This window comes from Mandrillus leucophaeus, unplaced genomic scaffold (genome assembly GCF_000951045.1).
Source record: "Mandrillus leucophaeus isolate KB7577 unplaced genomic scaffold, Mleu.le_1.0 Scaffold19, whole genome shotgun sequence".
Taxonomy (NCBI): Eukaryota; Metazoa; Chordata; class Mammalia; order Primates; family Cercopithecidae; genus Mandrillus; species Mandrillus leucophaeus.
Window position 1 is genome coordinate 605167 of NW_012101920.1, and position 14947 is coordinate 620113.

At 45.5% G+C, this 14947-nt stretch overlaps 1 protein-coding gene across 1 annotated transcript in view; it reads right to left on the reverse strand.

Moving 5' to 3' along the window:
• Positions 1-14947, reverse strand: part of ATP9A (ATPase, class II, type 9A) — a 141942-nt gene that overhangs the window by 63775 nt on the left and 63220 nt on the right. The window contains exons 8-11 of the mRNA XM_011978174.1: positions 14749-14873; positions 12813-12973; positions 9763-9905; positions 8653-8765 (exon numbers count right to left, since the gene is read on the reverse strand). Of these exons, the coding sequence (XP_011833564.1) occupies positions 8653-8765; positions 9763-9905; positions 12813-12973; positions 14749-14873 (542 nt within the window). The remainder of the gene's footprint in view (positions 1-8652; positions 8766-9762; positions 9906-12812; positions 12974-14748; positions 14874-14947) is intronic.

A 14947-nucleotide genomic window follows, 5' to 3' on the forward strand; every position in this document is an offset into this window, starting at 1 on the left:
ATTAGACAATTACTAAATTATTCTGGTCACTGTGGGGACACAGTGCTCTGGCTTCCTGCTCTGTTAACCTCTGGTGTCAGGAGCACACGAGTTTCACTTCCAGGCCAAAGGGCACTGCATGGTAACAATAATTAGAGTAATGAATCAGAACTCCGGTTTAAATGAATCATTATTTGCCGAGTGCTTTTAATTATAAAGAATTTAACTCTAAAATTATAAAGAAAAGATTTACAAAAAGGTTCTCTATTGGAGAGACTAAATTGATAACTTTTTTTTTTTTCAATTCTGTAATTTACGTTCTAGCCACGAACATGTGTCTTCATTTCTGTCCGCATTCCTCAGCACCTGGACCAAATCGTTATTTAACATTAGGTGCAATAACAAGACCTTTGACAAAGTAATTACTGTGGTTGGCAAGTTTCAGTAACCACGAGTTTAAATGAAAAGCTGTACTGAGGGCATCCTTCATGAACTTCTGGATTTTGTAAAGCAATCTGATCTCATGTCTACAAAAGTCAAACGCTTCCACTAATATTTCAAACATGGGATAACACAGAGCCACGGGATTTTGTATTCCAGGTGAAACAACTCCCAAGCAAGGCAAAAAGAGACCCACAGACGGTCAGAGGTTCACAAAGGCCTCACTTGTGGCTCAGGGGACCATCTGACAATGAATGAACTGGAAGACAACTATGATAGCCTGACCAACATCACAGGCCACAGGTTCAATGCCTCCACCCACGTATCTTTATTTCTCTCTTAAATTAATACTTTCCCACCTTTCCTACTAAAATGTTCCAGGAAGGAGAGGAAATAGTCATTGGTGCTGAAACTGCTTCTTTTAATTGTCAAATAAAGTCTTATCTGCACACCAAATGGTCATGCACATACATCCTTAAGGCACTGAAACTGACCAGGGGCTGTGTTTGGATGATGCCTGTCTTAGGTCCGGTCTTCAAACATCCTCACATTCCCCATATGGAAGAGTTTCACATTGTACAGTGTTTATCTCTAACCTCCTCCCCATAGGCCCTTTAACCTACACACATTTCTTCTTACTTAAAAAATACCAGGGGAAAACAAAAACAGATGTGGCATCCACAGAGGCAGGTTATGACTCTTTCTGCCCTGGGGAAAAACCACTGGTCCCCTTATGGAGGGAGGGAGGGCAGAACAGCTCCACACAAGGTCAGAAGTGACTTCAGAACAAGCACAGGTCACTACTGGGAGAGGAATTAAGATCTCCAAATACAAAGGGCCCTGACTTGGGCCGCTGGGTGGGTGTCTCAGATCCTATAAAGCCCCCAAGTCATTTATAGCATCCCAGCCAATAAATGAGACACCAAGGCAGGGAAAATAGGCTTCCCTTTCCCATGAGTAATCCACAGCTAGGGCCATTTCCCGACAAGAACTCCAGCCTGTATTACAGAAAAGATTAATACAAAAATTAAACATTGAGTCACCAGGAACGCCAATTTTCTTTCCAAATGCAGTTAAGACCTCACCACATATGGGCATTCATACTATTAATGGATATTAGGAATGGGCTGCAGTTGATTGAAATACACTTTTTTTTTTTTTTTTTTTTTTTTTTTGAGACAGGGTCTCACTCTGTTGCCCAGGCTGGAGTGAAATGGCATGATCACAGCTCACTACAGCCTCAACCCTCTGGACTCAAGTAATCCTCCCACCTCAGCCTCCTGAATACCAGGACCACAGGCATGCACCACTATGCCCAGCCTTTTTGTTTTTGTTTTTGTTTTTTTGGTAGAGATAAGATCTCCCTCTATTGCCCAGGCTGTTTTCTAACTCCCAGGCTCAAGCCAACCTCCTGTCTCGGCCTCCCAAAGTGCTGGGATTACAGGTGTGAGCCACTGTGCCCAGCCAGAAATACACTATTAAAGATAAGGAATTTCTGTCATAACCGTAACCTGCCACCTCAAAAAAGCTCAGAGCTGATGACTCATTCACCTCAAAGGGCCACCATCACAAAGACAGGCTCAGAGCTACTACCTCCAAAAGAATCAGCTGAGCTACAGGCTGATTAAGTGACTGAGTAAATCCAATGTTTACTGTTTTAGAGCAGACATCATCATGCAAGACAAAGTCAATAAATTTCAATGTACCCATATACCACCATCATTCTCAACTTGGATGATTTTGCCCCTCGTTTGGTCATGTCTGGACACACAGTTGGTTGTCACAACTGTGAGGGGACAGGGGTGCTATAGGAATCTGTAGCGTGCTGCCAAACCTCCTGCAAGGCACAGGACGGCCTTCCATGACAAAGAATAATCCAGCCCCAATACATCAATAATGAGAAGCCTGATAGCCACTGAAACTGTAAATCCAGGCCTAGGACCAGGGCGAGTTAGTGCAGCTGAACTGCGCTAGCACCAGGTTGGATCTTGCCTTCATTTAAAATTTCAGTATTTCGTTCTTCATGAATTTTTTGCACTTGAGTTTTTAAAATACTGCACTGCGCCAGGTGCAGTGGCTCACGCCTGTAATCCCAGCACTTTGGGGAAAGACGAGTGGATCACCTGAGATCAGGAGTTCGAGACCAGCTGGCCAACAGAGTGAAACCCCGTCTCTACTAAAAACACAAAAATCAGCCAGGCATGGTGGCAGGCGTCTGTAATCCCAGCTACTCGGGAGGCTGAGGCAGGATAATTACTTGAACCTGGGAGGCGGAGGTTGCAGTGAGCTGAGATCGCGCCACTGTACTCTAGCCTGGTTAACAGAGCAAGACTCTGTCTCCAAAAAAAACAAAAAAGTTCACCAAAACGTGATTTGCTTTATTTTTTTTTTGGCACCCAGTTGAATTTGCTATGTGAGTTCCTCACTTGTCTTACTCTCTAGTCTGGACTGTGTTATGAAACCATTAAAAACCTTGACAAGAGTGAAAAGAAGGAAATTAAATAGTGTTATTCTGGCAGTGGTTCTTAACCAGGAACAACCAATAAAGATTTTTCAAAATATACACGCCAGGCGCAGTGGCTCACGCCTGTAATCCCAGCACCTTGGGAGGCTGAGGCGGGTGGATCACCTGAGGTCAGGAGTTCGAGATGAGCCTGGCCAACATGGTGAAACCCCGTCTCTACTAAAAATACAAAAATTAGCTGGCGTGGTGGCAGGCATCTGTAATCCCAGCTACTCAGGAAGCTGAGGCAGGAGAATTTCTTGAACCCACGAGGCAGAGGTTGCAGTGAGCCAAGATCACACCACTACACTCCAGCCTGGACAATAAGATCGAAAACTCTGTCTCAAAAAAAAAGATTATTAAAAATATGCATACTTAAGATCCAGACCCAAAGAATGCAGTAGAGCCCAGGCATATATTTATATTTATATTTTTTAAACTTTACAGGCAATTCTGGTGGTCAACTCCAGTTAAAAAAGAACGGAAATATGATGGGTTCTCATTGAAAAGAAAACACACACAGGGAGAACCAAAGAACACATCTATCCAGACACACAAAGGCAGAACATTTGGCGTTTTGTCCACCCGGGTGTTAATACTGGTTACTGCTGAATGATGTGAATACAGGTGAATTCAATGTTTTGTCTTTGTGCTTGGCTGTATGATTTTTTCTGCAAAAAAACTTTCATACTTTTTTTATGAAAAGTTTTTTGAATGAGTAAAAAATGAAATAGGCTCCATGTCCCAGAGAAAACCACACTGACAAAAAAAAAAAAAAAAATTCTTCCCCAAGAGAACATAAACTCGGTGGCTCACGCCTGTAATCCCAGCACTTTGGGAGGCCATGGCAGGCAGATCACAAGGTCAGGAGATCGAGAACATCCTGGCTAACATGGTGAAACCTCGTCTCTACTAAAAATACAAAAAATTAGCTAGGCGAGGTGGCGGGTGCCTGTAGTCCCAGCTGCTCGGGAGGCTGAGGCAGGAGAATGGTGTGAACCCGGGAGCCGGAGCTTGCAGTGAGCTGAGATCGCGCCACTGCACTCCAGCCTGGGCGACAGAGTGAGACTCCATCTCAAAAAAAAACAAATAAATTAAAAATAAAAGTGAAAACTACAGAATCATATGCTTAAAAGAGCAAATTTTATGGTTTTTAAATTGTATCTCCATTTTCATTAAAAGTACTAGTAAATGGTCAGGCATGGTGGTTCAAGCCTGTAATCCCAGCACTTTGGAAGGCAGAGGCAGACAGATCATCTGAGATCAGGAGTTCGAGGCCAGCCTGGCCAATATAGTGAAACCCCGTGTCTACCAAAAATCCAAAAAAAAAAAATTAGCCGGGTGTGTTGGCACACGCCTGTAATCCCAGCTACTTGGGAGGCTGAGGCAGAAGAGTCTCTTGAACCCGGGAGGCGGAGTTTGCAGTGAGCCGAGACAGCACCGCTATACTCCAGCCTGGGGCGACAGAGTGAGAATCCGTCTGAAAAAAAAAAGTACCAGTAAATGAATAATCCAGGGGAAAAATTATCACAAGTCCTTAGCTGGTTATGGTTTTCTCTCCTAATGTGTTGGCCATTTTCTTACTGTTTACTTGGCCTTGTATTAATCATCTGAAGCTTTCCTGCAGGAATCTTTTAAAACCACTTGCTCTCTTTATGAGACCAGTTTAGTTCAATCACATCCTTAGAACAAGTCACCTGGACACTCATAAACTGCGGCCTACATTTCAACACTGGAAAAATAAACAACTGTAGAATTCTAGCCCCTTCCGCAGGACACCTCAAGGACCGGACCTGACAAGTACCTGTCTGATATATGGAGTGAGGGCCCCTGGGTCAACCTCAATACTATTAGTAAGATTTTAATTCTGCATTAATTTTAGAGATGAAATTGAAATGTAAAGAGGCGCTTCCTGTACTCCAGTGGGTCATCTTGCAAGCTCTGCCTTGGAGTCCACAGGTTTAGATACCCATGCTCTGAACAGAGGTGAACCTCAGTTTCAAAGCAGCTGTTCTCCAACACTACCGTCCTCTAGAAACACCTGGTTCACCTGTTAAAACTGCAGGTCTGGGCACAACTTGTGCTCCCGACTCTGGCGCAAATGATCTGGCCCAGGGGTTCCAAAGGCCATACTTTAAGAAACACTGGGTCGGGCATGGTGACTCACGTCTGTAATCCCAGCACTTTGGGAAACCAAGGCAGATGGATCACCGAGGTCAGGAGTTTGAGACTAGCCAGGCCAGCATGGTGAAACCCCGTCTCTACTAAAAATACAAAAATTAGCCGGGTATGGTGGCAGGTGCCTGTAATCCCAGCTACTAGGAAGGCTGAGGCAGAGAACTGCTTGAACCCGGGAGGTAGAGGTTTCAGCGAGCCGAGATTGCACCACTGCAACTCAGCCTGGGCGACAGAGTGAGACTGTACTTCAAAAAAGAAAAAAAAGAAGAAAGAAAAGGAAGAAAGAACCACTGGTATAAGAACCCCTTACGAAGCTCTAAAGGTGGGAGGAGTGATGGCAATGGGTGCGGGGTGGTGGGCATATCCTAAGGTTAGATAGTTGGGATGGTTCCACAGCTGTAAATTTACTAAAAGTCACCACACTGTGTATTCAACATGGCTGAACTTTCAGGTATGTAAATCATCCCTCAATGAAACTGGTTTTAAAAAAGCATGCAAAAGCTTCCATATGTCCCATCACACACGTGTTCCTCTGCTTATGACAGGACTTTTAGACATCATGAGAGAAGGATGCACACAGCCTCACTTGGGTAGCTCTGTACTGGAATTCTGAGCTCACCCCAGCCTCGCAAAGACCTAACCCCACAACACACAGCTATCTGAGACTCAAGGCCGGGATGGGCAAACTGATTTACGAGCTTCCCCTAAGGAAAGAGTATGAGGCGGGGTTCACGGTAAGAAGTGTGGTTTTCTGAATTTCAACACTTTACAGAGTGTTATCTGTGCCAAGCCAAAAATGAACCATAAAAGCTAAAATACACAAATATCCTGAGATGGGACGGCTTCCATAAACACCAGGAGCTCTTAAAAATACCAGCGACATGGCATGGGTGTAACTCCCACCGGACGTACACACCGCCACCTATGAAGCTGTCTAATATAACCATCAAGAGTCAGCAGAGCTGAGAGGGGCTGGGAGCAATACAGACATCTAGCTGGGTGCTGACATGCATGTGAGTTAGGTAGTGACAATCCAATCAATGAGCCCCCCAAGAAGGAGCCTGGTGGGCATTTGGGGTTGGTGGTTCTGAGGGAAGGGTCTAACTTAAGACACAGAAACGAGGCAGCTCACCCTACCTGGAAGGCTGAACTGCGGGAAAGGGGAGGGGATGAAGACTAAGGCTGGATCCCACTGGAAGTCTCAGGCCCCGCCACGGAGCTGATGGTACCAAGAGGCTCCCACGCTCCTGAGAGGAGAGCAAGAAGGAAAGCCGGGCAGCTACTGTGCAGGGGGTCATGGCAGACAGGCGAGGGAGGGGGTCACCTTGCTGAGTGAGTGAGAAGGGATGAAGACAAAATGCCAAAGGTGGCTGGGCACAGTGGCTCATGCCTGTAATCCCAACACTTTGGGAACCTTTGGGAGGTGAGAGGATCACCTGAGCCCAGGAGTTCAAGTCCAGCCTGGGCAATACAGTGAGAAACCTCGTCTCTATAAAAAAGAAACCAAATTAGCCAGGAGTGGTGGTGCATACCCAGTGCACACTTGCAGTCCCAGCTACCTGGGAGGCTAAGGTGGGAGGATCGCTTGAGCCCAGAAGTTTGAGGCTGCAGTGAGCTGTGACTGCACCACTGCACTCCAGCCTAGGTGACAAGGTGAGACCCTGTTACAAAAGAAGGAAGGGAGGGGAAGGGGAGGGGAGAGGAGGGGATGTGGGAGGGGAGGGAGGGGAAGGGAAGAAAGGGAGAAGGAAAAAAAACGAAAGGCCAAAGGGGTGATCTAGTGATCGGGTGGGAGCAGGTACTGGAGAAGGGGCAGTGGCTGTCAGCTGGGGTGACGGGGGTACTGAGAAGGAGGGCGTGGCATGCACTGAGACAAGGAGCCCTGGGAGAGAACAGGTTTAAGGGATGAGGGAAGAAAGTCAGGAGGGGTCCCAGGTATAGCATCCTTATGAGCCACGTGCAGCGATGTCAAACATTCAGCTATGTTATAATCCAAAGCTCCAGGTCAGGCCTAGAGATGGAGATAGAGACAGAGCCATCAGCATCCAGGGAGCGATGGAAGCAGGGTGAGGGGCCATCCGGGTAGCAACATGGCAGGGTCCAGCACTGAGCCCCAGAGACACCAACCCCGAATCACCACGCAGAGGAAAATGGTCAGAGAGACAGAAAGGAAACGGGGGCTGTGAGGCTCATCCTCCCTGTCCAGGGAAGCTCCTCGTCATTTCTTAACAGTGCTAAAGTACATCTTTGAAAAAGGTCCATGGATCCATTTGGAGACCAGCCACGACGCCTCCCCATGGAGCCTGGAACAGCAACAAGGTCTTTGTTGCTGGTTGTAGATGATGGCATGAACTGTGTCAAGTCAGCTCTTCTAACTTAACATCTACTTCCACTGTCACACTGTCCCCTGCTCTGCCGTTTTCAGGAGACAGCCTGGCAATCCAGCCCACTGACAAATGTTCCAGAAAATTAAATGTCAATTATGACCGTATCAAGAAGTATTCAGGGATTCTGCCTTTAACCTGTATACAGGGATAATTCATTCATATTTCTTACTGGTCTTCTGACTATGGAAAAGGTCTCTATTTCGATGAATTTAAGCAAAATATGACCTCCTTATTCCCTTGTTATCTCCAAACAAGTGCTGCAACATGGAGCTGGTCTAATGTGGTCTGGCTCAGCACTGGATGTGCCTCAGAATTAGCAAGGAGTGTGTCTGTCTTGCTTTTAAAACCCAAAGCCACGCCCTGCCCTAAGTCTTAATGAATAAGAATCTCCAGTGTATCAAGCCCAAATAAATTCTCTTGTTTTTGTTCTGTTTTGTTTTGAAACACCACCAGCAATTCTGACACACCGCCAAGATGGGGACCCACCGGTCTAACATTTTAGGAATAGGAGGATATGTGCCAGTAGTACTTTCTCTGAAAAATGACTGGTTCTGGAAAACTTGGTAGGAAAAATAAAGGCAGGAACAGATAAGCTGGAAGTCATCTCTGATAAACTAATTTCTTCCTCATGATTGTTGAGTTGAATGTAGATGAGAAACCAAAGGTAATCAATAACGTCATGATTATTTCACAAGTAGACCATTTGTTACTGGTTCTGGCTCATAGCCAGGGAAAGGGAAAACATCAACATGGTCGTAAACTTGAAGTATAATCAGCCAGCAGGTTCCTTCTGGTTCTATCTGTTGGGCATACAATTTTCTCCCAGGTTTTTCCTAATGTCCATTAGCACTTCAGTGGAGCAGATTAGCCCGGAAGATGAGGAAAGACCCCAAATGCAATTTTATTCAAAGTGTAAAGGAAGTGTGGGTGTCATGGGTATAGAAGGGAAGTATTGGCGAGTGACTGCTGATGGGTAGAGGGTTTCTTTTTGGGGTGAACATAAAATCGATTGCAGTGACAGTTGCTCAACTCTGAATATGCTTTAAAGAAAATGAATTGTACTCTTGAAATGGGTGAATTGTACAGTATTGTGAATTATATCTCAATAGAGCTGTTAAATAAATGTCAAGGAATTGCTTTGGGTGTTGAAACGGAAGGCTTTACCTGGGTGTAAATGCTGAAGATGTGGCTTTGCACTTCGTCCATTGAGTCGAGGCCGTAGGCTACTGTTCCGAGATGGAGCCGTTTGAAAACCATCTCGTTCTGGGTAAGAGTGCCTAAAACACGAGACAAATGAGTCGCCGGCCTGTCTCTCCGGATATTTGTTATTATTAATAGTAATGACAGCTGCCGTCTTTGGAGAGTTTGCTGTATGCCACACACTGCGGTCAGCACTGTCCCTGCTGGGGTAGACACCTGTAGCATTTTGCCTACGTAGAATCCCATTCCCCTTTTGAAAACAGCTTCCTAGGTTTCCCAGGGGAAATTAACCACACCATGCCCATTCCCTAAGGTGGTCCAAGAGGACTGTCCATCAGGGGCCTGGCCCACTCCGTTGGCCAAGAGGGTGACAAATGACACACTGGAGCAATCAGATTCTATCTTGAAGGATTCTGACCCTTGAGTAGAAAGATACATCCCTAATAGCAGAGCCCTACAGAGACCATCTGGAGGGTCCTAATGCTGACTTGTCCGGAACTTTCCTGGTTGCTCTCCTTCCAGAACCCTCACTTTTCTCTGATTTGGTGAGCTGCCCAGGATCTTCGCATTAGCTTCCCTTCTACCCCATGGACAGTAAGTGGTAGAGATGAGGCTTAAACCAGATCTTCCCACTCCCAATCCTTGCGCTTTACCACTATGATCACTATAGCAGTATCAGGGGGTGGTCAGAGATCAGGCCTGACTGCCTAAGTTAAAGCTTACTTCGGCTACTATGCGCCGGTGACAAGTCACTCACCCTCTCTGGCCACATTTCCTCATCTGCAGAAGGGGGACAGAAACACTACCTAACTCACAAGTTCAGGTGAGGACTGAAGGAGTGACCACACTGAAACTCCCCAGAACTGTCCTCTGCACATAATTCGCCCTCAGTAAGGGTTTGCTGCTGTTATCATCATCTTTATCACCAAAGAATCTTCATCAAAAGATGAGGAGAATAAAATAGCAGCAACACGCATCTCTCCTAAGTCCAGAGAGAGCCCAAGAGTCTCAGCCGAAGCCCTCAGGCACCTTCTCTCACCGGGAATCCTGTGCAGGTCCCAGAAAGCGGCTCACCTGTCTTGTCGGTGAGTAAGTACGAAATCCTGCCCAGCTGCTCGGGAATCGTGCTGGAGCGAACCACAGTCCCGGGGATTTTCGAGTCCCTTCGAATCACCCAGCTGTACACGATCTTGCCCATGTCCAGGTTCACGCGCAAACTAGTCACAAAACCAGGACAAACAGGTTAACAGGATAGATGTAAGGCTCCTTGGATCTTTATAAAAACACGGACTCTAAACACATTAGTGCCATTGCATCCGGACTCACTCCCTGCAGACGCACACTGCCGGAGCTGACCGCAGACTCAGCGAGAGCCAGAACCACCGTCAAGTCACACACAGAACAAATCCATTATTGTTCCGAAGCTCATGTTATGGACGGAAGTCACTTAAAATACAGAAAGGGTAGTGGTTTCCGTCTTCACCTTTTAGAAAAATTACTGATCCCTTAAGCTAATGTGTTTTTGATGCTATATTCATTTTTTTAATTATGGTAAAATATACACAACAGAAAATTTACCATTCTACAGTACTGAGCTGAATTCACATTGTTATCAGCCATCAGCATCATCCGCCTCCACAACTCCAATCTTCCCAAACTGAAATTCCACACCCAGTCAACAATAACGTCCCATTCCCCACCAACCCCTAGCCCCAGCAGCCCCTGGCAACCAGCACTCTACTTACGTTTCTATGAATTTGATTACTTTTTTTTTTTTTTTTGAGATGAAGTCTCTCTCTGTTGTTCAGACTGGAGTGCCGTGGTGCTATTTCAGCTCACCACAACCTCTGCCTCCCAGGTTCAAGCGATTCTCGTGCCTCAGCCTTCAGAGTAGATGGGATTACAGGCATGTACCACCATGCCTGGCTAATTTTTTGTATTTTTAGTAGAGATGTGGTTACACCATGTTGCCCAGGCTGTTCTCAAACTCCTGGGCTCAAGCGATCCATCTGTCTTGGCCTCCCAAGGTGCTGGGATTACAGACGTGAGCCACCACACCTGGCCGGAACTTAACTAACTTAGATACTGCATGTAAGTTGAATCATACACTTTTTCTGGCCTTTTGGGGGGTTTATTTGTCTGGCTTACTTTGCTTAGCATAACATTCTCAAGGTTCACCCACACTGCAAGGTGCATTAGAATTTCCTCCCTTTTGAAGGCTGAAAACTATTCCATTGTATGTATTATATTCATTTTGAAATTTAATTTTATTGCACCAAGTAAACAGAAGTCTTCAAATTAATTGATCATCCTATAAACTAATCAAATTGCTTGCCATTTTACTGGCTAGCCTTGGGCCATATGAAGAGTCGATTCACCAATTTTTACTCACGTTACAGACAGAACTTTGAAGGCTACTGTGTCACTTAGATCACGCCATGAATACTTGTTTGGCTCGCAGTCAAGTCACTAACGTGGCTGTATTTATCCTCTGAATCCACCATCCAGAGCACACTGACTTGGGCACAATCCCCCTCTCTTTGTCACACTGTTTTACACAAAACCACAATCTCTGTCCCCAGAAAAAGACAAATTCTCACCAAGATGATCTAAATATGCAAAACAGCAAGACAAAATATAAGATAATATATCGAGTATAAAAGAGAGTATAAGCACTGAAAGTTTCAGGGAAAAAGATACGTAGTTTAATATTTACTGATTATTATGGGGAAAAAGTAGAAATAGAACAATATGGGGAAAAGCAGATTGCTAACCCACATCACAGAGAAGCTCTAAAAAATGATGGGCCACCCATACAAGTGATGAGAAATGTTATTCAAAACACACTCTGCTCCAATTTTTTTGTAAAAGCAGATTTTGGTAGACCAAAATCCCCTTTTTCTAAAATCAAAAGCACTCTAGAAAAAAGTATATCCCAAAGTATTAACAATGATTATCACTTGGTAGTGAGAGCAGAGGTGATTTATGTTTTATTCTTTTGCTAATACAGGTCTTCATTTTTTTCTACTATGAAAATCTATTATTTATATCACTTTAAAAAACCAGGTCAGGCACAGTAGTTCATGCTTGTAACCCCAACACTTTGGGAAGCTGAGGCGGGTGGATCACTTGAGGTCAGGAGTTCTAGACCAGCCTGGCCCACATGGTGAAACACCATCTCTACTAAAAATATAAAAAATAGCCAGGCATGGTGGCAGGAGCCTGTAATTCCAGCTACTCGGGAGGCTAAGGGAGGAGAATCGCTTGAACCCAGGAGATGGAGGCTGCAGTGAGCTGAGATTGCACCACTGCACTCCGGCCTGGGCGACAGAGCAAGACTTCATCTCAAAAATAAAATAAATAAATAACCATTTATTCAACCTCCAAATCAGGTAGGCAAATGATTGGCATGTGCCACCAAGCTTTCATTGCACATCTACAGCAGACACTGCTGTCAACTACAACACCATTTCCCTTTGAGCCCATATTCAGGCTCAGACTCCTTCTTAACACAGCAGTCCCAACAGCCACTATCAACCTTGCAGAGCTGGCTGATGACAGGAGTTCTAAATGGCATCCCTAGTATAGACTGCTCAAGGCAAGGAAAGATCCCTGATTCAAGAAAGGATGGCTTATGGAGGAATGTGATCTTCCGGTGCTAAGCCTCAGTGTGGTCCACACTCCTGACTCTGATTGCTTTTGCTTCTCACTCTGCAAAGAGATCTGCTCCTTTTAAAAGCCGACGGGCGTGGTGGCTCACACCTATAATCCCAGCACTTTGGGAGGCTGAGTCAGGCAGATCACCTGAGGTCAGGAGTTCAAGACCAGCTGGCCAACATGGTGAAAACCCATCTCTACTAAAAATACGAAAATTAGCCAGGTGTGGTGGTGCATGCCTGTAATCCCAGCTACTTGGGATGCTGAGACAGGAGAATCACTTGAACCCAGGAGGTGGAGGTTGCGCTGAGCCGAGATCGTGCCACTGCCCTCCAGCCTGGGCGATAAGAGCAAAACTTCATCTCAAACAATAATAAAAATAATAAAAGCCACAGAATTATCACCTTTGAAAGAGTAAAGAGAAGATGACGTCACGGCAGCCAAACTCAAGCTTGTCGCCTGCTTACCTAATGGGGATGATGTTGGAAAACAAGAGGAGGAAGCGGATGATCTGCAGGTACCAACGACCTGCAAAGTGCTGAAGGGCAACCATGACCAGCGAGACCACCACCAGGGCACCAAAGAGGATCTTGGTGAGGCAGTTCACTTCCAAGTCGAATAGGCCGATCTGTGGGACGAAGCACAAACCGGGGCTTGAGATTAGCTGGAGCAACTCACAGCCTGCCAGAGAGCCAGTCCTTCCCCCACAAACACCTCTACCCCAGGTAGGACAGTGGGACCCATCGATCCTCGTATCTTTGGTCTATGAACACTGTGCTTCCATGGGCTGGAGTTCATAACAGGCATCCAAGGGAACTCAAAGAATTCTGAAAATTCAAACAAATGTTTACGACTAACGAAGATTTACACTTGGAAATATCTCAGTGAGTTACTGCTGCGCTGGTTGGTTGTGCACTGCATAGCCTCTACCACCCTGCATCGTGCCTTGGCCTTGTAAAATGACTCAGATCCTAAACTCGGAGCACCCTACCCAACACCAACTCGGTAGCGCCTGAAAGTCTGGGGCATACGCCAGCGGTGGAAACCTAATTTTTAGGTGGTGCATTAATGGACGTTATTATTTTATTATTTATTTATTTATTTATTTATTTATTTAGAGATGGAGTCTCGCTTTCTCACCCAGGCTGAAGTGCAAGGGCGCAATCTCGGCTCACACCTCCTGGGTTCAGGCGATTCTCCTGCCTCAGCCTCCCGATTAGCTGGGATTATGGCGCCTGCCACCCCACCTGGCTAATTTTTGTATTTTCAGTAGAGACAGGGTTTCACCATGTTGGCCAGGCTGGTCTCAACTCCTGGCCTCAGGTGATCCACCTGCCTCGGCCTCCCAAAGTGCTGGGATTACAGGTGTGAGCCACCGTGCCTGGCCCTGGACATTATTATTTTAATAATAACACCCTTATTTTCATGTATAGCCTTTTAAAAAGTAGCAAATCATATCCACAACTTCACAGAAATATGCCCCAGGATAAGGCTAAAACATTAAACAAACGATTTTATCGTTGTAATGATGGCTGTAACGTCTAATGGTGGAGTGACCATGACGGAAATTTAGGAGACACAGCATTCCTTCCTGCTATTGACAAAAGACATTATTCCGTAATGTTCTGACTCTTAAAAATTGGAGGAGGGGTAAGCTGGGACGGTGGGTCACGGTTTGAATCACATAGGCCTGCCCGGTCCTCACTGTGTAGCCTGGACAGGGCATGGTGCTTCCTGAAGCCGTTTCTCACAGATAAAGGAAGCATGGCACTCACAGGGCTGTTATGAGGATGAAATGAGATGCACGTGAAGGCTGAAACACAAGACGTGCAAACAGCACGTGCTCTGTAGTTTAAACTAAAAGCACAAAAAATGCTGGGTGCCATGGCTCACGCCTGTAATCCCAGCACTTTGGGAGGCCGAGGCGGGAGGATCACTTGAGGTCCGGTGCTTGAGACCAGCCTGCCCAACATAGTGAAATCCCATCTCTACTATAAATACAAAAATTAGTCAGGCATGGTTGTACATGCCCGTAGTCCCAGCTACTCAGGAGGCAGAGGTGGCAGGATCGCTTGAGCCTGGGAGGCAGAGGTTACAGTGAGCCAAAATTAAGCCACTGCATTCCTGCGCGGGCAACAAAGCGAGACCCTGTCTCAAAAAAAAAAAAAAAAAAGGCACAAAAAATGTCATATATCCACAAATATGTGACATGTTTATGTATTGTATTATATATGTGTATGTATATGTATTTATGTGTATACATACACACACACGCATATGCATAAAAAGATAATGTCTGTATAAATATCACTCTTAGGTGTTCCTATTTTAATATGTCGTCACTCACCCACCAGAACCAACCAGCCCACGGCTGGTCAATGCACCCCATGACCTCGTACACACCTTACTTCGGGGATTTGAGGTATTCATGACACTCCGGAGTTCTCTGCCAGTGTAAAGAACAACACCCACAACAGTACCTAAAATGGAAAAAAAAAAGAAAAGTAGTATTAATAGAGACAGGCAGGCTTGCAGACAGAAGAGTCTGATCCTTTTGAGAGACTAGTTTCTTTTTTTTCTTTTTCTTTTTTTTTTTTTTTTT